Source organism: Cydia strobilella, chromosome Z, assembly GCF_947568885.1.
Source record: "Cydia strobilella chromosome Z, ilCydStro3.1, whole genome shotgun sequence".
Taxonomy (NCBI): Eukaryota; Metazoa; Arthropoda; class Insecta; order Lepidoptera; family Tortricidae; genus Cydia; species Cydia strobilella.
In genome coordinates, this window is record NC_086068.1 from 33,426,005 (window position 1) to 33,449,411 (window position 23,407).

The 23,407-nt window shown below is 36.7% G+C and overlaps 1 protein-coding gene across 1 annotated transcript in view; it reads left to right on the top strand.

Annotated features, from left to right (window-relative positions):
- LOC134754217 (glypican-4) overlaps positions 1–23,407 on the top strand; it is a 158,492-nt gene that overhangs the window by 73,957 nt on the left and 61,128 nt on the right. Inside the window, exon 2 of the mRNA XM_063690387.1 lies at positions 7,534–7,686. Within this exon, the coding sequence (XP_063546457.1) occupies positions 7,534–7,686 (153 nt within the window). The remainder of the gene's footprint in view (positions 1–7,533; positions 7,687–23,407) is intronic.

The following is a 23,407-nucleotide window of genomic DNA, read 5'->3' on the forward strand; positions in this document are numbered from 1 at the left end:
GGAACAGGGATGGCGCCACTTATTTAAAAAATATTTCAAAAAATTCTACAAGCTAAATCAATGAACCGATTTAAATGTTTAATATCTCAAATGAAAGCTAATTATATACGTTACTTTTAAAAAAATACTCAAAGAATATATACTGAATACTTTTGATAAAAAACGGCATCTTAAGTTTTTTTTTTACTCGATTAATAGTTTTTACTTGATTTCTTAAAAAAAATGTATGGAACATGAATAGTTTAATACATGTGCATATTACTGAATAAACAACAAGTATTATACAAAAAACTCGACACCGATACCTCTCATACTTCACGAAATATGAAGGTTTGAATGTGAGTGTAAATTTCTTTAAAATATATTTAAAAAAAAACACAAGTTAAACTATTTGACCGATTTCAATGTTTAATATCTAAAATAAAAGCTCATTATATACATTATTTATAAAAAAATACTCAAAAAACATATACTGAATACTTTTGGCAAAAAACGGCATCTTAAGTTTTTTTTCTTACTCAATTGATAGTTTTTACTTGATTTCTTAAAAAAAAATTATGGAACATGAATAGTTTAATACATGTATATATTACTGAATAAATAACAAGTATTATAAAAAAACCCGACACCGATACCTTTTATTCTTCACGAAATATTTAAGTTCAATTATGCACGCTCTTACAAATAAATTTATTTAAAAGAAATCTTCAACTGCAGTAAGTGCATTGATTTTAATATGAAATGTGTCATATGAAAAGAAATCACCCAATTTATTTTAATAAATAAAAAATAAATTAATTAAAACTGAATTAAGTTTTTTCCTGGTGCTGAATTACAAAAAAATAACAAAATAGAGATTATTTTTATTTAAAGTGACTACATTTGTAAACAAAAAACTTAAATGTCCTCTTCGGTAGATGTAGAACTGAAAAAGAAAAGTCGTTTTGAAGCACTCGTACCATTTCAATACTACAAAATCACCGATCATACATGAACTGGTTGCTGTAGATTACTGTTGAATTATATTTGTGCCTAGCTGATTACCATTAAACCTATAATTTTGTGCCAAACCTATAATCAGTGGTCAGCATGCAAAATAACCCTGGATTGAGAACTACATTAACTTACTTTTGATTTGTACAGCCACCTTTGCATAATTTACACTGGGCTGTACATGGTAAGCTGACGCGATGACACCCATAACGCATAGTTTCGCAGCCAGATTTACAGCCACAATGGTCCAAGAGGCTTAATTGCGACCAAATTGATGTAACTACCGCGATTCTGGAGTCCAACTCTCTTTTTCCTTAGTCTATGGAAGAATGGTCCCTAGAAGATGGACATGGTATGGAAACTTCTGGTTTCAGAGCGTTTCCCCATATATGGCCCGCTTGGTAAGCTGCTCGAAGTGTATGATGTAGGTGGCAGGGTAGGCAGGTTCGTTCAGAGATTTTTTCCCTGAACGAAGCCCTCCATTGACTGACAACGAACGTGGACAAAGTTTGGTTTTCGTACTGGAAGAATTCGTTCAGATCAAGCTGCCTTTCTCTGGCCACTATAAAAAGACGGGAAATTAGGAGTCTTCTTCTTCTTTTCCTGTTACCCCTTGCTGGGGTGTAGGGCCCGAATCTTGTTTTGTAAATTAGGAGTACGTCAACTTTTAAGTTTTTGATTTTGTCAGTTGTTAGGTGTGTACCTACATATTTTAATTTTAGTATAAAGTAACCCTAGATTTGTGTTATTGTTTTGCTATAGTTACAATTTCCAAAAACAAGCTTGTTACAAGCCTGCCACCTACATCAGCTGCTCTCTATAAACATGCACTTCGAGCAGCTTACCAAGCGGGCCATATATGGGGAAACACTCCTCTGGGACCAGAAGTTTCCATACCATGTAAATCTTCTTAGGGATGGACTAAGGAAAAAGAGAGTTGCACTGCAGAATTGTCTGCAGTTACAGCGATTTGGTCGCAATTAAGCCTCTTGGACCATTGTGGCTCCCAATCTGGCTGCGAAACTATGCGTTGTGGGTGTCTACTGTCGTCGCGTCAGCTTACCATGCACAGCCCAGTGTAAATCATGCAAAGGTGGCTGTACAAATTAAAATTATGTTAATGTAATTTTTTAATCCAGGGTTATATTTTGCATGCTGAGTTACTGACCACTGATTATAGGTTTGGCACAAAATTATAGGTTTAATGGTAATCAGCTAGGCACAAAAATAATTCAACAGTAATCTACAGCAACCAGTTCATGTATGATCGGTGATTTTGTAGTATTGGAATGGTACGAGTCCTTCAAAACGACTTTTCTTTTTCAGTTCTACATCTACCGGTGAACCCGAAGAGGACATTTAAGTTTTTTGTTTACGAATGTAGTCACTTTAAATAAAAATAATTTCTATTTTGTTATATATTTTTTTGTAATTCAGCACCAGGAAAAAACTTTATTCAGGTTTTATTTATTTATTTTTTATTTATTAAACTAAATTGGGTGATTTCTTTTCATATGACACATTTCATATTAAAATCAGTGCACTTACTGCGGTTGAAGATTTCTTTTAAATAAATTTATTTGTAAGAGCGTGCATAATTGAACTTAAATTACTTAAATATTTCTTGAAGAATAAAAGGTATCGGTGTCGGGTTTTTTTAAAATACTTGTTATTTATTCAGTAATATATACATGTATTAAACTATTCATGTTCCATAATTTTTTTTTAAGAAATCAAGTAAGAACTATCAATCGAGTAAGAAAAAAAACGTAAGATGCCGTTTTTTGCCAAAAGTATTCAGTATATGTTTTTTGAGTATGTTTTTATAAGTTATGTATATAATGAGCTTTTATTTTAGATATTAAACATTGAAATCGGTCAAGTAGTTTAGCTTGTAGAATTTTTTGAAATATATTTTAAAGAAATTTATACTCAGTCAAACATTCATATTTCGTGAAGTATGAGAGGTATCGGTGTCGGGTTTTTTTTATAATACTTGTTATTTATTTAGTAATATTTACATGCATTATACTATTCATGTTCCATACATTTTTTTTTGAGAAATCAAGTAAAAACTATCAATCGAGAAAAAAAAAAACTTAAGATGCCGTTTTTTGTCAAAAGTATTCAATATATATTTTTTATATATTTTTTTAAATGTAATGTATATAATAATATAAAGCTTTCATTTGAGATATTAAATATTTAAATCGGTTCATTGGTTTAGTTTGTAGAATTTTTTGAAATATTTTTTAAATAAGTGGCGCCATCTCTGTTCCTAAGGGGTGAAACTGCCGCTGCTGCGGGTCAAATCGCTTAGTTTGGTCCCTACTATCACTGTGCAAAGCGGCTTGCTTTTATCATGAAGTGCAGCATTTTGTTCATAACAAGTATGACTAGTAGGGTGCAACTTACTAGTGCTACTCGCGGCGTAGCATTTTACTAGTAAAAGTAAACTTGTGTGTGACCTCGAGCTTTTTGTAAACGCTTCATATCTAATGCGGTATCTGTGTAGTGTGAGTGTGTGGTATATTTAGTAGTAACAGACGCACTAAACTGCTTCTGGTGCTATGAATTCAATCCTCGCGAGCTCTTTGTAAACGCTTCATAATGCAGTATCTGTGTAGTGTGTGGTATAGTACCTACAGACGCACTAAACTGTTTCTTCTGCTATTAATTCAATCGATTAAACCCGAGTTGCTCCGGGGAGTCGGTTGATGACTTCATTGTGTTGATTATTATTTTCTCCACAAAAAGTATTATAATGGTAGATGCGAGTGGTATCTCGCGGGTGGTCTATGTAATTACGAAGAGCCATTACATCTTGATCGCCTTCTCTTTCACACTCGCCTCATTCAGTGTTTGGTGGACTTAAAGGTTCCCTGAGTTACCCTCTTGAAAGTTAAACCTTCCTTTCCTCAATTTGTAAAGGGAAGGTACGTTCTTAAGCAATGTTTATTTTCATATTTATTTTGTTAAACTCAATGGAATCGACTTAGGGGGCGTCCATTAATTGCGTGAGGGGTTTTGAGGATTTTTTGCCCCCCCCCCCCTCCTTCCTGGTGACATATTGTCTCAACCCCCTCCCTCCCCCCTACAACCTGGGACGTACTAAGTAATTAAAGACTCTTTGCTTAAGCTCAACGATGCCAAAATTCATTATTCATAATTATTACCGCTCTATATCCACATATTACATATATTATTTTGATTTATAAAACTAAATCGCGTACATGTATGTACTTTTACTATTTGGCCTGACATCTCGAACGTGAAACGTACCGTTATTATGAATGAAAATCGTGTTATTTTAAATCAATCAAATGACACACATGTATCACATATTTGTTGTTGATTAAGCCACATGTTGTCAGTTTAACAATTCTGTATCTTGCCCGCTACCGCGCTACCGCGCTACCGCTACCGCTAGGCTACCGCGATAACGGTAATCGAAATTTCGTTGTCTCTGCCTCTCTGTCACTCTTGCATATTCAGGCGATAGAGAATCGGTGTCCTGAAAAATTAAAACCATTGAGTAAATACTAGGGTCAAGCCGAAATAATTTAAATGCCGCTTTGTTTCTAGATACCTACTAAAAAAATCTCCAAAAATAATATTTTTTATTGCGTAACGAGGGTTTTTGAGGCAAAAAGATATGCCTATACGCCTATATTTTTGATTTATATTTATATGTATTGTGTAGGATTTAGCCATGTGGAAAATAATGTTTTACTTAATTTGACCTTTATCTCGCAATTACCCATTTTCACGCAGAAGAAAATAAGGTCGATGCGGAGAAGACCGTCTATCAGGCAAGTCCGTCTACTCACTATAACTTTTATGTTTATATACATACACCACTTACCAACTCTGTTGGTATAGTAGTTTTAATTAATCCATTGCTCTCCAATAGATAAAACTAGGACGAACACTACTCAACAATCAACTTTATTCGTATTTCGAACTTAAACAACGAGTGCAACGTGGTTCCGCAAAAAAAATTAGATAAAATAGAAGAAGTCGAAATATTTGTGAATTGTGTAACGTAAAAAAAGGTAATCACGGTCTATATCCCGGTCAATATAAGTCAAGTGTGTATCGTAGTAAATTAATAACCGTTTTTCCTGTCTAGTGCTAATAATGCACTCAAAACGTTTTCAATTTACAGTTTTAAGTTTTGAAATATCTAACCTCAAAATTGTGCCAAGTCGGAAAGTCCGTCATATAAGTTTAAGGGAAGACCGTCATATGTCTTGCCTTAAACCAGAAGTTGCCAACCTTTTGAAGTATTTTAGGACCTAGTAACTTTTATAGTGCAGAATATTTTATGCAGAGTAGGTATAAACATCCTATTTGTGACAGTTTTTGGCTTATGATTTTTTCAGGGTTTTTTAAATTGTATTGTGTTTGATGATTTGCTTCAAATTTCGAACTGATGTTATTTATTTACATTTGCATTATCACCTAAAAGATTATTACTGATTATCATTTAGAAAATGACAAAACGAAAACAGATAAGTAATAATTGACTAAAAAAAAGATTCTGAACCCCATCTACGGGACATATGCCGATCTTACCTTAAAACACCCTTAAAAACAGAAAAAGGCTCATATGTTGGAATTGCAACGTTATTTCCCTGAATAGCAAACACACTTTTCACTGGTATAAAGAAACATTACTATCATCTTGCAGCAACACCTATTACCTTACTTAGCGTGAGAGGACCACCTTGCCGCCGAGTTTTAAAAAAACCTTTTTTTTCGTAAGTTTACCTTATTTTACCAATTTGTTATAACAATATCGTATAATATTTTACTAAAATTTATTACCCCATAGGGTCATGTCGTTTATCCTATACTTATATAATAGGTACAGTAGTTTTATCCATTCCAGTCAAACTTTATTATAAATAAAGTATTCCGGTTTTCTCCGCATGACCTTACTCGATATTTGCTGAGATCCCGGCCCCCGCTTCCCGATTTTGTATACAAGTAATGGAACTAACATCAATAAAATAACCCTCATCAGGAGAGACGCAAAACTTAAAGCATGAGGTGTTCGAGTGCCAAGTTTAGAAATGGCAATAAAAATCCATTGGAACTTTTTTATTAATTTTGCAAAACTTGCGAGTTTATGTTATAAGAGTAATAACAATAACTCTGAATTAGGCCCTAACTTCAAGGGCGTCACAATACATTAGACACGGTACTTAAGGAAATATCTCCATTTCTGTCGTTAGGGCCTAATTAAACTCAAGCACTTAAAATAATAGAATTGTGATATAATGGAGAGCTTTTCAGTAAGCTTCGTGGCCTTATTGGGTACGAGATTGAAAAGCTTGATTATATCACTATTGTATACAATACTTTTTTACGAGTCAACAAGAATAATACTTTATATAAATAGAATAGGGTATTTGACTGTATTTAAAATAAATTATTATACACCATGCATGTAATAAAGCACCAGAAGATTAATAGAGAAACGTAGACAGCAGTTATTTTTAGACACCATTTCTATTTTAAAACCCGTATAAAACTATAAAGAGTAGGTAATTTGATTGTGACGTCACATGCAAGTGTTTCATATTAATTCTATGCTAGCAAAATCGTTTTGACATTTCGAAAAAAGAAACTGATTTGACTAGTAGTCAAATACCCTATTAGTAGAATCATAAATAGGTAAACAAACCAAAAGTATACAGCTAAGATACGCAAGCAGCCGCGATACATTCATACTCGCCCCGGCCGCCGGTAGGTCAACGACACCTTCTCGTAACTTATGAGGTCCTAGTACTGGCTCCTTGCTAAATTCAATTTTTAGACATTTTTTTCTCGATTGTGGCCACTATAGCCTAAGGAGACTAACAAGCAACGCTAAGCGGTTTTCGTAATAGTCTATGGATGTTGCTATATTAAAGGTGTCTCATGCGCATTTCTGACTTATGAAGCAAGAAACAATTGCTTCATAATTCAGAAATGCGCATGTGACTCCTTTAATATTATACAACCTAAAATAAATAAATAATTTGAGCTATCGTTTTGTTTCGTCCTCTTGACCGCGGCGAGCTGTGATTGGTCTATTTTATTATAGGTTACTAAACCGTTTCGAAATTAATATTATAGTTGAGTTGGGAGCCCATACATGAAAAGTACCCAATTACAGTTTGATATACGAAATCTTAATTCAACCATTACATTCGACGAGTAGAAAAACATTGTTACATGTACGCTCGCCATAAAGCAAATCATTTAAAAATAATTGACATATTTTTTGTTTTACAGTACATATGGTGCTACTTTCTCGCACTAGTGCGTCAAATAGCACTTTTCGTGCATAGGTCGAAAGTTTAAAGGGCCATATGTACTGTAAAACGTTGTACGATACACGTGCGAATAGGTAATTCGCAACTCGTGTCGATTTAAAACACTCCCGGTCGTGTTTTAATTTATCGCCACTCGTTTCGAATTTCCTCTTTTCCGCACTTGTATCGTAAATAACTATTGTGTTTCTTGTTATAATTATGGTTGTTATTCTAGATGCGGACGGTTTATGCGGGACGCACGGGTGCTGCGGCGCAGCGGCGCGCGTGCCGCTCACGCAGCAGGCGCGCCGGCAGCTCGAGGACGCGCTGCGCAGCGAGCTCGGCAAGCTGGCGGACGTACTTAGCAACAGGGCCAAGCGGTTTGACGGTAACTACCACACGTTACAATATCCTAAAGGGCCCTCCACACTCATGCGCGAATCACGCGGCGCAGAGCCGCGAACGTAAGTGTGGCATCGATTTCGTAGATAGTTTACGCCTTCGCACCTAGTTCCCTAGTTTTTTGCATACTCAGACTAATAATTGGGAAGCTTTGGTGGCCTAGTGGTTACTCGCGCGACTTTCCTACCTAACCGTGATTTCTTGAAACTTGTGTACGAAATATCATTTGATATTTAACAATAGTTTTTTTTTAAGAAAAAAAGTTAAATATCGTGAGGAAACCGGACTAGTACTAAAGATACCTATTTTCCCCTCTGGGGAAGGCGGTAGGTTTTGCAAAAACCAGCGCGGTTTCAAAATTATGACTAACTAGAGAGTATGGTTCTAAAAGTTAGGTTGCCTGTCCACTGGAGCGGAGCGATAAGCGGGGAAAAAATCCAGCAATAGAATTTCATTAAAATTACAGAGCGGAGATTTTATGCCATTCAATCGGTGGATTTTTTCCTCGCTCATCGTTCCGCCACCTCGCTCTGCTCATGTTGACAGGCAGCCTAAGACTGAACGCTTAATGAAATAAAAAAACTCAAGAGCAATAAAAATGGGTACATAAAGTATCCTATCAAAACATTACATGTAAAAAGATTCATAAAATATTCATTCATTCAGGCATTCATGTGCTGTTGTTGATGTGTAGTAGTTGTTGGTGCTGTTGTTGGTGCAGTAGTTTTGTTTTCTAAAGGCAAAAAGTAATGAAGTTGTACTTTTGGTAGAAAGAAAAGATCCGCATGCGAGCACTTCATTCCCGCAGCTCGGCCTTCGGCCTTCGCTCGGTTTCTGCGCGTTGTTTTCTTGTCTTGCCATTTGGCTCTCATGCCTAAAATTTCACACTTGCTCAAAACGACGTTTTTATTCCACCGATTTTTGGCTCATAATTCTAGATATTATAACACTTGTGCTTAGGGTTCCGTACCCAAAGTGTAAAAACGGGACCCTATTACTAAGACTACGCTGTCCGTCTATCCGTCTGTCTGTCACCGGGCTGTATCTCATGAACCATGAGCTAGACAGTTGAAATTTTCGCAGATGATGTATTTCTGTTGCCGTTATAACAACAAATACTAAAAAGTACGGAACCCTCGGTGCGCGAGTTCATGAGACTGAAGTTTACAAACATTTTACAAACATTCCGTGACATTCCGTGTCTGGGCTATAACAACGAAAATCGAAGTTCAAATTGCGGGCATCTTTCTCTGTCACTCTAATTACGCCTTCATTGGAGTAAAAGAGAAAGATCCCCGCAATTTGCGATTTTCGGTTTTCGCGGAAGACCTAATAATATACACGTAGTTATAGACATGAAACCGAGCGACCAGGGGTAAGAGAAAGACATATTCATGTATTGACAGTTTCGTGTATGGCAGCATAATCCTTTTCCTCTTTCACTCTTATAAATTTGGGGTTTTTAGCCATCGCCTCCTTGCTATGATGCCATAACCCGACCATGACAAAATGCCCGGTCGGTGATAAAGACAAAGCATGGCACTATTTTCTCTTTCCTCTTATAGGAATCGCAATAAGACTATCTTTCTCTATCAAAGAGTGTCAGGCCATTGGACCTAATTTAGTTTTTTTTTTAATTTACTTTTTGGAAAGTCTGTACAACGACTGGACCGCGACCTTGGTACCGTCAAAATATCTCTTTCTCGCTCTCAGCATACGGCGGCCCACCTTAAGCGCCTAACACATTACCGCACCGCACCAAGGTCATTGTGCGATGCAATGCACCTAAAGCGCGAGAAAGAGATAGTGCGCAAGGTGGTCACCGTACCTACGTTAAGGACGCAGCTTTAGGTTAGAGCGCGAAAGAAATATTATAGCCGTATTTAACAGACTATCGTAAAAGCCGTTAGAGACTACCACACCTCACCGTATCGATAGTGTGCAAGGTGGTCACCGTACCTACGTTAAGGACGCAGCTATAAGTTAGAGCGAGAAAGAAATATTATAGGCGTATTTAACATACTATCGTTAAAGCCGTTAGACTACCACACCTCACCGCGGCCTTGGTGCGGTGCGGCGTACGTATCGATAGTGTGCACCGTGGTCACCGTACGTACGTTAAGGACGCAGCTATAAGTTAGAGCAAGAAAGAGATATTTTGACCGCACCATTACGGCTTTTCGAGATATTCTCTTTCTCGCTCTCACTTATGGGTGTGGCGCACCAAGATCGCGAGGCGGTGCGGTAGTCTGTTACGGATTTTACACATGATCGCACATATGCCGCACCGCACCAAGGTCGCGGACCGATGCGGAAAATTGGCTGACCGTTTGTTTACCTTAAAGATCCGACATCATTTAACATCCTCATAAGAACAATTCTCGCCGTACGTGCTTTTTGAAATGAAGATGCTTTTCCCCACCGTTTTGTATGGTTTATGGTGGCCTGGTAGGCTACAAATTCTGTCTAGTGGAGTCAATATAAAGTTTAAGTTACATTAAATGCACACTCAAATTTTTCTACATGGGTGAATTCTATATCATATTGAATACCCGTCTGTAAAGTAACAACTTGATATCAGTTCCCGTTTTTGAGAAAAAAAACTTTTTTTTAAATCTTTTATACTAATTAAACAATAATTCCCACATAAGATATTTTTCGTAGAATGGGTTATGAAGCTTATACGACTACACGGTCAGAATATCTCTCGACAATAATGTAAATTATAGATTTATTGAAACAAATTATTATTTTGTAAGTTTTTCATGACCGAGGAACTCCCACACCGAGAGAAAAGTTTACTATGGTGGTTATGAAGTAGTTGTATCAATCATGTTTAAAAATCTCCCGAGTCACTACTATATTTGTAGAATAGCAATTCAATCAATTTCCAGCATGAAAAAATAAAAAAGTATGCGGTATTTCCAGGCATTCACAGAGGCCAATTCGAACTTTATTTAAGATGTCAATAATATATCATTTTGTTATCATTCGCCCGACCGTCTCGCTCGCACCAAAACATATTTTAACTTGTACGAGCGAAACGCACACGCAAATTAAAAAAATGACATCTTTAATAACAAAGTTCGAATTAGCCTCAAGGTATATTAGGAAAGTATACCTTATGGCTTATGGCATTGCGTTAAGGTTCAATAGTTCAATTCATTAAGTGTCTGTCTTTATATGAAAAACGATAGCTGTCAAATTTTTATATCTATTCACAAAACGTTTAGAATACTGGATGCTGTGTCAGATATAAATAGACCCTTGAAGTCTTACAACTATCTATTATGCTTGATCTGAATCTTACTGGTTAGTAAGGACCGTCCACTTAGTTATACTTCGAATAGCCGCCCGGACAAATTATAAAGCTAATTTCGAATTTTAAATTTTGACAATTCACGAGAAGAATAACGTAACGTCAAACGATATGTTTGTCCCTTTTCAACGATCCTGTCATCCGATGCTTTTAGTAGCGGGAGCTGTGAGAGTGAAAAGACGCAAATGTCAGCAATTCGTACCGCTTGGTATTTCTCAGCGAGCGAATCGCGACATGAAAACAGTATGAACACTATGAACCTGGCCCTCGATTACGTATAATTGTAAGGAAACTTGGGATTAAGTTATATTAGTCTAAGGTCTAACAGTTGAGAATAAGACGTGATCTGAAAATACAGTGTGGAATTTTTTTATGGGCCCTGAAGGGAAAGTGCCTTAAAACCTTAAGTTAGCTCATTTTATTTTTAAAAAGAAACAAAACTGCATTCAAAGGTTTTTTGAAATTCGCTTGTCTCGCCTGGGAATCGAACCGGATAAAAATTCCAAACAATAAACTCCCTATTTTATTCTACTAGTCGATACAGTTAATGTTAATGATAACATTTCTTCAAGAAACATTAGGTCTTACACTCGTCTGTCGTACAAAATTTCCATAAAATCGAATATTTAGTACTCAAGAATATTTTTAGACAAGCAAAATTGAAAAAAAATTTAAAAACCTTTGAATGCAGTTTAGTTTCTTTTTAAAAATAAAAGAATGTCTCCTTTAAGTAAAATGAGCTAACATAAGGTTTTCAGAGAATTTCCCTCCAGGGCCCATTAATTTGATTATTAAATTATAGTGGTAAGTAAGCGCATTGAGTATGCACTTTTGTCGCAGGCGATGCCGCTTGGCACGATTGATTGTTCCTTAGGGCAAACAAAACTGATTCAGCCCGGTAGCCACGAGATCGTAACGTCCCCCAAAAGGGTAAAAGGGGGGGTTGCCTAGCAGAACAGCTCTTGCCGGAGAGCCAGTGCGGATTTCGACCTTATAGGGGCACTGTTGATGCTATATTTGTTCTAAAACAAATCCAAGAAAAAAGCTTAGAACAAAACTGTCCCCTATATATGTGCTTTGTAGACCTTGAGAAGGCTTTCGACCGCGTGCCGCGTGAAGCTCTCTGGCTTGTTTTGCAAAAAACTGGGTGTCCCGAAAAGTTCGTTAACTTAGTCAGACAGTTTCATGAAAATATGATGGCTACAGTTCGACATGAAAACGAGTTTTCGGAACGATTTCCAGTCACCAGTGGAGTCAAACAGGGTTGTGTGATGGCTCCTACTCTTTTTGCGTTGTATTTCTCCACAGTACTTGAGGACTCGCTCCTTGGGTGCTCTGGGCAAATACAACTAAGCGTTCGTTCTGACAGAAGTGTTTTTGACCTGTCTCGATTCAAGTCTAAGATGAAGGCCACAAGGCTCTCCGTACTCGAGATTCTCTATGCCGACGACGTTTGCTTAATGGCCAATAGCATGGAGACGCTTCAGTCCTACATGGATGCTCTGCAAGGGTCGTGCCTTAGATTTGGCTTAGTAATAAGCATATCCAAGACTCAAGTGCTAAAACAACCAGCCCGTAAATGCGAAGCGGACACTTCCAACCTAACTATAGAAGGGAAACCCCTGACAGAAGTGTCCTCTTTCAAGTATCTTGGGAGCCAGATCAGAAAGGATAACAGACTATCCTCCGAGATCCCATCTAGGATTGCTAAGGCTGCGTCCACTTTCGGTCGGTTAACGCATCGTGTTTGGGGATCGCATGATCTAAAGCTGCAGACGAAGTTGTCGGTGTACAAAGCCATGGTTCTTCCGATTCTTTTGTATGCTTCGGAAACATGGTGTTTGTACAAAGGCGACATTCGCTTGCTGGACACGTTCCACTTACGCTGTCTACGTTCCATTCTGCGAATAAAATGGCAAGATCGTGTCCCCAACACAGAGGTACTTCGTCGTTGTAAAATGCCTGGCATGGAGGCGCTCTTGATGAAGGGTCAGCTGAGGTGGTGTGGGCATGTTTGGCGTATGAGTGATTGTAGACTACCTAAAGCCGTTTTCTACTCCCAGCTATCAGCTGGTAAACGGAAGCAAGGTGGGCAGCACCTACGTTACAAGGACATGCTTAAGCGTCACCTAACTGCCTGCGGTATACCACCTGACAAATGGGAGGAGTATGCTTCTCAGCGGCCAGAATGGCGTTCTCGTGTTAAGATCGGCTCCCTAAGTCCAATCTATGCTATATTTCTTCCTGTTCTTAGCAACTAGGGCAACTTTTATATCATTTTCGTATAATTTAGGACCGAGGAATTCATTTTTAAAATAATTATTAGACCTTTCCATACAAAAAAAAAATTAGTTGTTTACAAAAAATTTAAATGTTATGTAATTTTTTGTGACAATTTTCCCTGTTACAATTACAGTGTGGCGATTTGCACTAAATAAAAAAATTGGACAATGTAGCCCATTTATTGTTCATTCTGGAAAATGTCACTTTAAAGGGATAGCTGCCGAAACGCCAGTCAAAAAAGAGGCGTTTTTTCTTACTAAGCGGCGTTTTAAGTTTCCAAAGTTTTTATTCCTTACTTGTTGTTTTTATTCCTCACTTGTTGTTTTTATTATTTTTTCGCAACTGTGTTAAAAAACGTCGTTCGATACACGTGCGGAAATGTCATTCTTCACTCGTCCCGAGTCTTGCCAAGATACCTATCTCGGTACTCGTGAAGTAATGACATACTTTCCGCACTAGCATCGAAATGTACTATTTATTTCATTTGGGCACCAAGAAGTATGTTGGTAGTAAACCTTTTAGTGCGAGTAAAATAGTATGTAATAATGATTTAATATAATATTGTTAATTTACTAAAGTTTCATTATTGCGTCATTTCATCTCATAACCCTACTACCCATTGAATTGAATGACCTTTTTCACGTTTTCTGCAGCAATGCAGTCGACTGCAGCAATATTGAAGCGCGACATTGCTGTCGACTGCTATGGCAGTAGCCGTAAATGTCAAAATCAAATTTCCTGTCTGGATTTTGACGTTCATTTAAAATAAATAATCAAAGGGGATCATCGATTTTGGGCCCGGAGGACAAACCATCGCGTATATTATGGTACACTACACAGACGGTTACAGTAATTATAACCGCATTTTATTACGTAAAAAGATATAATATTGGGTGTAAATGAAACGGGAATGTATTATACAATAAAATAAATTATATCTATTATTAATTTCCGTAAATCACACCATCATCTTTATTAGCATAGCATAGCTTAACGCTCAATTTCGCACAAACCGTGAGGTTTTCACTAAGGAGTTTAAAATTCTCTTTGCACTAAACTTTATGGTTGGTAGAAAAGTCTGTATTCTAATTTGGCACTAACTGCCACTGTCTGTCATTGCTATGTCATAGCCTCATAGCTGACATACGTGAGATATATGCCGCAATGTATGCATTGCGCGTTTTATCGGAGCTTTGCCTGAGGTGTGTTAAGTAAGCGCGCAATCAAAATTAAACATGCGTAAACAATCGTTACGCGTACCGATGAAACTGGGTAAGTTAGTCATAGGAGAATTAACGGTCGACCGCATCGCGAACTCTCGGCTGTTCAAGCGAACCGATCGTTTACCGCGAACATTGAAGTGAGACGGAGATATGGAAGTCGATCAAACGTTCTCTACAGTGAATCAGTACCCGTCAGTTAGTGTCTGCGTGGGTAATTTAAATAGCTTGGACGTCGTAATAATTATGGTTGTATTCCATACAATATTACATATATGTGAGAATTTTTTTGTTATTACACTAACATGAGTAAGAGATTTATGAAGGTGAAACAAAAGTCGAGTGTCCATTTTCTATAAGCAACAAAAAAAAAACGAAACAAAAATGGTTAAAAGTAACTAAACGGATTCATTTACGTTAGAGATTTTTTTGTAGAATATAGTAAATATAAAGAGCTTAATTAACATGTAATTTTTATGTACACATTAGTTGTTATTTTTATGTAAAAAAAAAAATTTAATAAAGAAAGTTATTGGGGGCAGGTTTCTGTGTCAAGCTGGAAGAAAATATAAATACTTAATGAGTATATGCTTGAGAACAGCATATTAGATAATCTCTAGTGTGGGGATTGATGTTTTGGTTTATTTTTCTATTTTAGTAATAATTTGGATTTATAAAAACAATTGACATATTTTGTGGAGATTTTTTTCAAAATATATTATTTGTAACATAGGTAATCACATCTCTAAAAATCTCTGATGTGAGAATTAATGTAGATTTCTTATACATTTTGAACTGTGCTGACCGGCCTAGTCCCTCACAGGCGCACGCGGTAGGCCACTATAGTAACACTAAACTTCTATAGAATCCTACCTTCTATGTGCCAAAGCTCAGAATAATGACTAAAGCATAGAAGTCGGGCAAAAATGCTTCGCAAATATGTATACCCGTACTTTACTTCCTTACAAATTAGATAATGTGCCGAAAAGAGATGCATATATGCTTGTTATTTCTCATTTACGTACGGTGTCATAAGTTTGATAATTTGCTAGGGATGTAACTGTGTCGACTTTTTATATCGATAAATTATGCATAAGTTTATGTGCCGTGTAAAAGAATAATCACGAAATTGGCAAATTGATAATAGTCTGGCTAATGAAAGTTGAACCTGAAAAAACGCGGCAATTTCAAGAAATCTGTAGCAGGCGGCTCGTTGAAATGAAATGAAATGCGTTGAATACAAGGATTGCATAACTTTTATACTTTTTATAATTTTCATATTCTAAAAATCATTAAAAAGTATAAAAATTATGCAATCCTTGGAATCAAAGAGCCGCCTGATATGAGGATTAATGCATGTACCTAATATAGCTTTTATCTCATTTGCAGTCTACCACTCAGAACCGTCTAACTATACCTCTCGTTTTTTATCATTAGAAAGAAGGCGAGCGATCTTAACGTGTCGTCTTATCGAAAAACACTTTGAAAATTAGTCACAACAAATATAATATACGATCATTTACATACTTTTGCTTTCATAAGTAAAATATTGATATATTTATAAAAAAACTTGTCAATAAAAAGACACGTGGAAATGGTTTACCGTTTTTTCTAATGCTAAAAGACTAAGTATAGTTTCTAGTCATGTACAGTCAGCTGCAGAGAAAAGGCACCCCCCTCTGCATACAAAGTTCTGTAAATTAGTATGGACGTGGGGTACCTTTTCTCTGCAGCTGACTGTACCAAATAGGAAATGAAAAAAAAAACGTTCGTGTAATATATTTTTTTTATTTAATAATAGGGAATATTACGCGAAACTCGGCGTAGGTGGCGCCACTATCACAATCTGAGGGTCTATTGCGAAACAAGAAAATCGAACTTTCGTTATCTAACATCTCTGTCACTCTTGTCTATTCGAGCGATAAAGAGGCAGCTAGATAACGAAATTTCGGTTTCGAGTTTTCCGGTAGGTCCCCTGAAAACTTGTCAAAAACCTGTTAAAGGTACAGTATGAATAAGTTACTCTACGGTGCACTAAAAAAGCTAGTGCTGCACTCTGGTGGCAGAACATTTCATTTATTTCATTTATTCATTCATTTACAACATACATTGTGTTTGAATAACAGATATTTACAAAATTAAAAATAACATTCAATAAAATAAAATTCTAAAACTAGCAGTCAGTACATATGAAAGGAAAATAAAAACAATAAGATACAATTCATAAAATGTCAATCATTTTTAATAATAACAAATTTGACTAAATGTTACCATCTGCTACGAATTCGGTTACAGAATAATATGCCTTTTTTAAAAGAAAACTTTTGAGTCTCGCTTTAAAAATATTGCTGTTGAGTATCTGTTTAAACTCAATTGGCAGCTTATTAAAAAGGTAGATCGACTGGTAGCATGTAGCGTGCTTAACAATATTCAGCCTAGGTACTATCTTGTTACTTAAGTCTTTCCTTCTAGAAAGCAGTCGGATCTCTCTTTCGTCCCTATTTTCAAAAGTATTCATTGCAGTAATATCCCCTATTCCTCGTCCTTTGGAAATCTGAAATAAAAAGTTGAGTTTTGTGAGATAAGTAAACCAACAATATTAATAAAAGGAACATTCATCAATGATCATTAATGTCTTTTTTATTAGGGTTCCGTACCCAAAGGGTAAAAACGGGACCCTATTACTAATACTTCGCTGTCCGTCTGTCTGTCACCAGGCTGTATCTCATGAACCGTGATTGCTAGACAGTTGAAATTTTCACAGATGATGTATTTCTGTTGCCGCTATAACAACAAATACTAAAAAGTACGGAACCCTTGGTGCGCGCGTCCGACCCGCACTTGACCGGTTTTTAGTATTATACTATAGTCTGGCAAACACAATCTGTCAGTAAGTAAGAACAAAGAAAACTATAGGTACAGTCGAAGGCAAAAATATCGATCCAGACAAATGGCTCAAAAATATGTGAACACGATTTTATTGTCTGAGCGTACACATATTTTTGAGACTTTGGGAATGTATATATATTTATGCCCTTGACTGTACTCATCAATTAAAATGAGACAGTCCTGGGCCAAACTATAAGAAAGCTGTAAATGTCGATAGGTTATTGATCTGAGGTCGATACATCACTATGCCGAAAATATAACCTTTCATACTTAGCATAAAAGTTCGAAAATATATGCAAAAATCTATATAGACTTGAATGCAAGTAATAATTACATAAACAACATATCGATTTCTATGTTTAGGGTCAGGTCCTATAAATTAATTTCTTCAAAATTGAACAATACTCACCGATTAAAGGTTATCGGTTCGTGCGTATTTTCTTTTCTTCCTGTATGCGATTTACAGCCCTCGATCACACAAGACATTATCACAAAGGGAACTTCAAACCATTACAAATAAAAACTCAGCACGTTTTCCAACAATCTTTCAGGAATAGCAACAATATAATTAAAATAAACCAAGATGACAGCTGAAATTCCCGAAATATTTCAACTAAAATAATACGACTATGTCAAGTTGTTACAGTTGACACCTACCTGTGAAATAACGAACATATATTTTATTTGGCTGGATTATATTCGAACCACATAGGACCATTTGACATTTTCCTCAGTTCATCTTATGACAATACTGAAAAAAACGGAAGAACTTGCGGATTGTTGTCTCACTCACTCATAAACAAAAAGTAATAGCGTGTTGTGAATACGATATCTTTTACCAAGCTTTTATTTTTGCCCGGCTTCTTTGCTTTAGTCATTATTCTGAGTGCCAAAGCAACAATAAAATAAACATGTGTCATCTTGATGAGTACGATGTGGATGACACATGTCTGACATGTTTGTAAAACACAACAATAAAATTTCATGTTGTTTTAATATAATTTTTAGTGTGGTGTATGCATGCATGTTACAGTCTTAAAACAAATATGTGAATGGATTGGATACCTTACATACATTGGATACAGGTTCGAGTTCAATTTAATCTCAAGTCAGAACAAAGGTCACGTGGTAATTTTTTTTTTCAAATTAACTTTTTAGTACTTTATCGGGGAAAAATCAAAAAAACAGAGCTTATTGCAAATCTGTAGCATGAGACTAATCCAATGACATATAATTTATTAAAATCGAACCATAACTGTAGATCCGATAGCCATAACAGCCGTCAATGGTCGGTCGTTTAGATTTTTTTGCCGTTTTTAAAGATAATAATGGTACGGCACCCTACGTGCGCGAGTCCGACTCGCACTTGGCCGGTTTTTTACATTTAGTCAATATGCATATGTAGTGACACGGAACCTTTTGATCACGAGTCCAACTCGCACCGTTGACCGTTCCCCACATTTTAAATAGGTATGCGAAAAAAGTTTGCATATATCAACATTTTTAAAATGAAAACAACCTGGCAATTTAGAGTATTGACATAATAGTCCCCTTAAAAGTTGACACAATATGTTTACTGTCATTCATTGTCAACGAACTGTAAAATCATTTTTGTATTTTCGTACATGTTTTAAGTGTTGCGGATATTATGTTGCCCTCAAAAATAATATTTCATCATGCTGAACAACTTACTACAGGTTTGAGTGCAATTCATGTTTATTATTATTTGGTCATCTTGACATCTCGAGTCAAAATTGGGAACGTGACATGTCACGTGGTCAAACTCACAAATTAACTTAACTTTTTCACATTAATTATTCAGTACTTTTTCAGAAAAATATTAAAAATCCAGGAGTTTTATGCAACTCTCCAGCATGAGACGAATCTAATGACATATCATTTATCAAAATCGGACCATAACTAGATCTGATGGGATGAACAAAAATCGGCCTCGCGTAATATATATATATATAGATAGATGATAATACATATGACAATCATACATTATGACTTTCAATAATTATGTCAAACAATAGAGACCCCACAAACATTTATTTGCCGAATAGGCAAAGGGGCACTTTTATGCGTCAACATAGAATTTACATGTTACAAGAAATAATAAAACCGGCCAAGTGTACACTTAAATATTTATTTTATTCTTTTTTTAGCATTTGTTGTTATAGCGGCAACAGAAATACATCATCTGTGAAAATTTCAATTGTCTAGCTAGCACGGTTCATGAGATACAGCCTGGTGACAGACAGACGGACAGTGAAGTCTTAGTAGTGGGGATCCTTTTTTACCCTTTGGGTACGGAAAGATGAGTTAAAAAAAAGTAAAAAAAAAATCATTTTTGACATTATCGCTGTGACAGTTTTCTGTGATAGAGGGCTGAAAGTTAAGTGATTACTCACATTACTAGTTATGACTTATGAGGCCTTATGCGACGGCAAACAACTGACATTTACCAATTCAACTAATCCTCACAGGGGCCACATCTCCTTCCCTAGCCTGCTAGACCCTTTGTTATTAAAGTGGCAAATTCACTATAATTATCAGCGGGGACGTATTAAAAACGTGTACAGTAAGTTACCTTTACACTACTCAGCTTAATCTTATACCTTTAAACGAGCAATTCTTGTATATATCTATCTATATATATTTCGGGGATCTCGGAAACGGCTCTAACGATTTCGGTCGCAAAGCTCGTTCTCCCAGGTGGTCTAGCATAAGTTGAGTTCTCGCGCGCGAGTCCATACTTGAAGTCGCGCTAGATGTATGGAGTCGCGCGCGAGAACGCAACATGCTAGCAGGTCTGATATTACCTTATTTATATGAAATACCAAGATACAACCAAATTTCCTTTCCTTTAAACCAACGTAGGTACGTCAAACTGCATTCTTTTCTTGGGACTTTTAGTATTTAATAATCTTAGGAATGTGCCTCCACTATGAAAATTATAATTATGAAAAAAGATTCATTACTAACAAGAGAAAGAAAAGTTCTCGTAAATTGTAATCATAGAAAGAGTTTTTTATTGAACAATTAGTCTTGCAAAATACTTTCAGTAGTGGCTATTGGTTGACTCGAACTGTATACATAATAATTCTGTAGATCCGATAATATTTAAGCGTTAATATATCTACGAATGCGATGCAAATATTTATGTATGAAAAGTGGGTTGAACTGAAACTTAGTGTTGAACGTTCTTATACCAGTACTAATATGTTATCAGCTGTAGTTAGTGATAGATTTATATGATAACGCGTAGTAGTTGATGTAAGTGGTAGCAAGCGGGGGCGGTGCAAGTTTGTGATACCTATAGGAATGTCGTAACGTAATGCGCACGGCGACAGCGCGAGCGTCGAGAGAAGTGTTGCGACTTGCGAGTTGAGAGCGCAGAGCCATGTTTGGAGAGCCAGCGCCGCGCGCCGGCGCCGGCGGTCCCGTTCACCGCGGCGCAATTACCGAGCATTCCCAGCTACGACGACTCTCAACGGGAAACTGCCTCTGTCCAATCCAATCAAACTAATCTTGGAAATATATTCCTTTTTTCTATTATCAATAAGATAATAAAACCATCCGTTTTATCTGAGTCAATGTATGCCACGAACCGGCTGGCGAGGGTCAATATAAGTACTTACTTGTAGTCGAGGATATTGATCAATTATATGTATACCTAAGTATTAAAGCTTTATCAACTTATTTTATCAACATATAACATAATAGCTAGGCTATAGTGTAGACAGCTTCAATGTTGTGTACTGTTAATTGAAATACTGTAAGAAAACACTAAATAAAACTGTAGGACAATAATATTGTCTTCGGTTACCGCGATAGTTACTCATGAAATAAAACTATGAAAACGGATTATATCGCGTATATTGAATTTATAATATAATCCGTTTTCATAGTTTTATTTCATGTAGGACAATAAAATGTTCGACATGTTTAATAGGCTATTTGACTAAATTTTGAAAATGGTTTTTTTTTATTGTTTATGACTTAATAATTACACTACATTGATATTTCCGTGAAATTTCCTGTATTAAATATTAAAAAAAAAACAATATTAAAGTTTATTTATTTTGAACGCGCCTTAAACGCTGTTTTTGCAAAGGGGCTAATCACGTGACACGTGTGACGTTACGCGCAAGTAAACTCAGTCAATGACCTTAGTTAATCTTATGGTTTATGTGCATTGAATTCATTATTTCACTGTAAAATGGTATATAAATGGTGTATAGTGCCGCAATGTTCAAGTACGACTATAAAAAATCCAGACAAATCGTTTGTTTCCATTCCAACGAATCCCAAAAAAAGATAAATGTGATTAAAACTAGCGCGAAGAGACCCAAAGAGCATTTTAGCGCATATAAATGTTTTTATGTGTAAAGACCACTTCGATGTAAGTAATATTTAACTGTAAATAAATATGGTAATTAAAGCAGCGGATTTTGTTATTTAACGAAACAAGATCTAGGTATTTAATGTATTTCTACATAACCTCATAACATAGCTCTTTCAGCATTAGTAGGTAGTTAGTAGCATACTTTTTATTTCAAACTAAAGTGCAGTATGGAGATACTATTCTCGTCATCGTATTCTATAAATATATATCGTCGTCGTATTCGTATTCGGGGAGATGGGCCTCGTTAGCATTGTGCTGCAACCCGTCTAGGAGAAGGAAAACTCCAAAATATAACCCGGGGAGATGGGCCTCGTTACCTTTGTGCTGCAACCCGTCTAGGAGAAGGAAAACTCCAAAATAGAACCCGGGGAGATGGGCCTCGTTAGCATTTTGTGCTGCAACCCGTCTAGGAGAAGGAAAACTCCAATATAAAACCCCCAAATCCAAGGTGTTAGCCGACCCGTGCCGAGGGATGCATAGCCAGAGGGTAGTACTGGCGTTGAACGGAGGGTGTCTGTGTTGGCGGTCACAGGACACAGTGGTGAACCGCCTTGCTTCAGTACAGGGCTCTGCAGTTGTGGACATTTAAATCCCTTTTACTCGTGGGAACGCAATGGAGATTCAAAATAATAATAATCATCCGAATGGCGGCGACGTGGTACGCCACCCGTCACGTCTCGTTTCTCGCGGGGGCGACAAGCGGCTCACGGAGAGCCGCTTTGCTACGCTGAATGTTGGAGGAGGAATGGAAGAGAAATTAAATGAGGTTTTGCAGATGATGGATGAGAGAAAAATTTATATTTTGTGTGTTAATGAGACGAAACGGAAAGGATGCGATACCACCTTGCATGGAACCTACACGGCGTATTGGTCTGGGGTACCTAGTTCGGATCGCGCCTGTCAGGGAGTTGGTGTTGTACTTTCCGCAAGAATGGCTGAGTGTGTGAGAGAATTTGAATGTGTGAATTCCAGACTGATGTGGATTAGACTGAAAGTGGGAATGATGCGCATATTTTTGGTAGGAGTTTACGCTCCAGTAGACCGGGGTGCGAGTATCTCACAGCGCGTTCGGGATGAAAGGCAGATATTTTGGGATGAACTAAAAGAGGTTTTAAAAGTATGTAAGAGTAATGAAAGATTAGTTTTGTTAGGTGACTTCAATGGCTGGGTAGGAATAAAAAGGGACGGATTTGAAAAGGTCTTGGAATGTACGGTGACGAGAGAGTGAATGATAATGGGAGAAGCGTGTTAGAAATTTGCCAAGAGTGGAACCTTTGTGTAACAAACACGATGTTTGACCACAAAAGGATACACTTATACACTCGAGAGGCGGAGAATGTTAGGAAAAGTATGATTGACTTTGTGATAGTGGATGAAAGAATTAGGAAGAATGTTATCGACTCCAGGGTGTATCGAGGGTCGGGTATCCATTCTGACCACTTCCTTGTAATGTGCCGATTAAGTGGCTTGTTTAAAGGATGGAGACAACGACCCCGTACAGTTACTGCCGATTTAAAAAGAATAAAAGTGGAGAATTTGCAAGAAGAAGGAGTAAATGATGAGTATAGGAGTAGATTAAAAACCG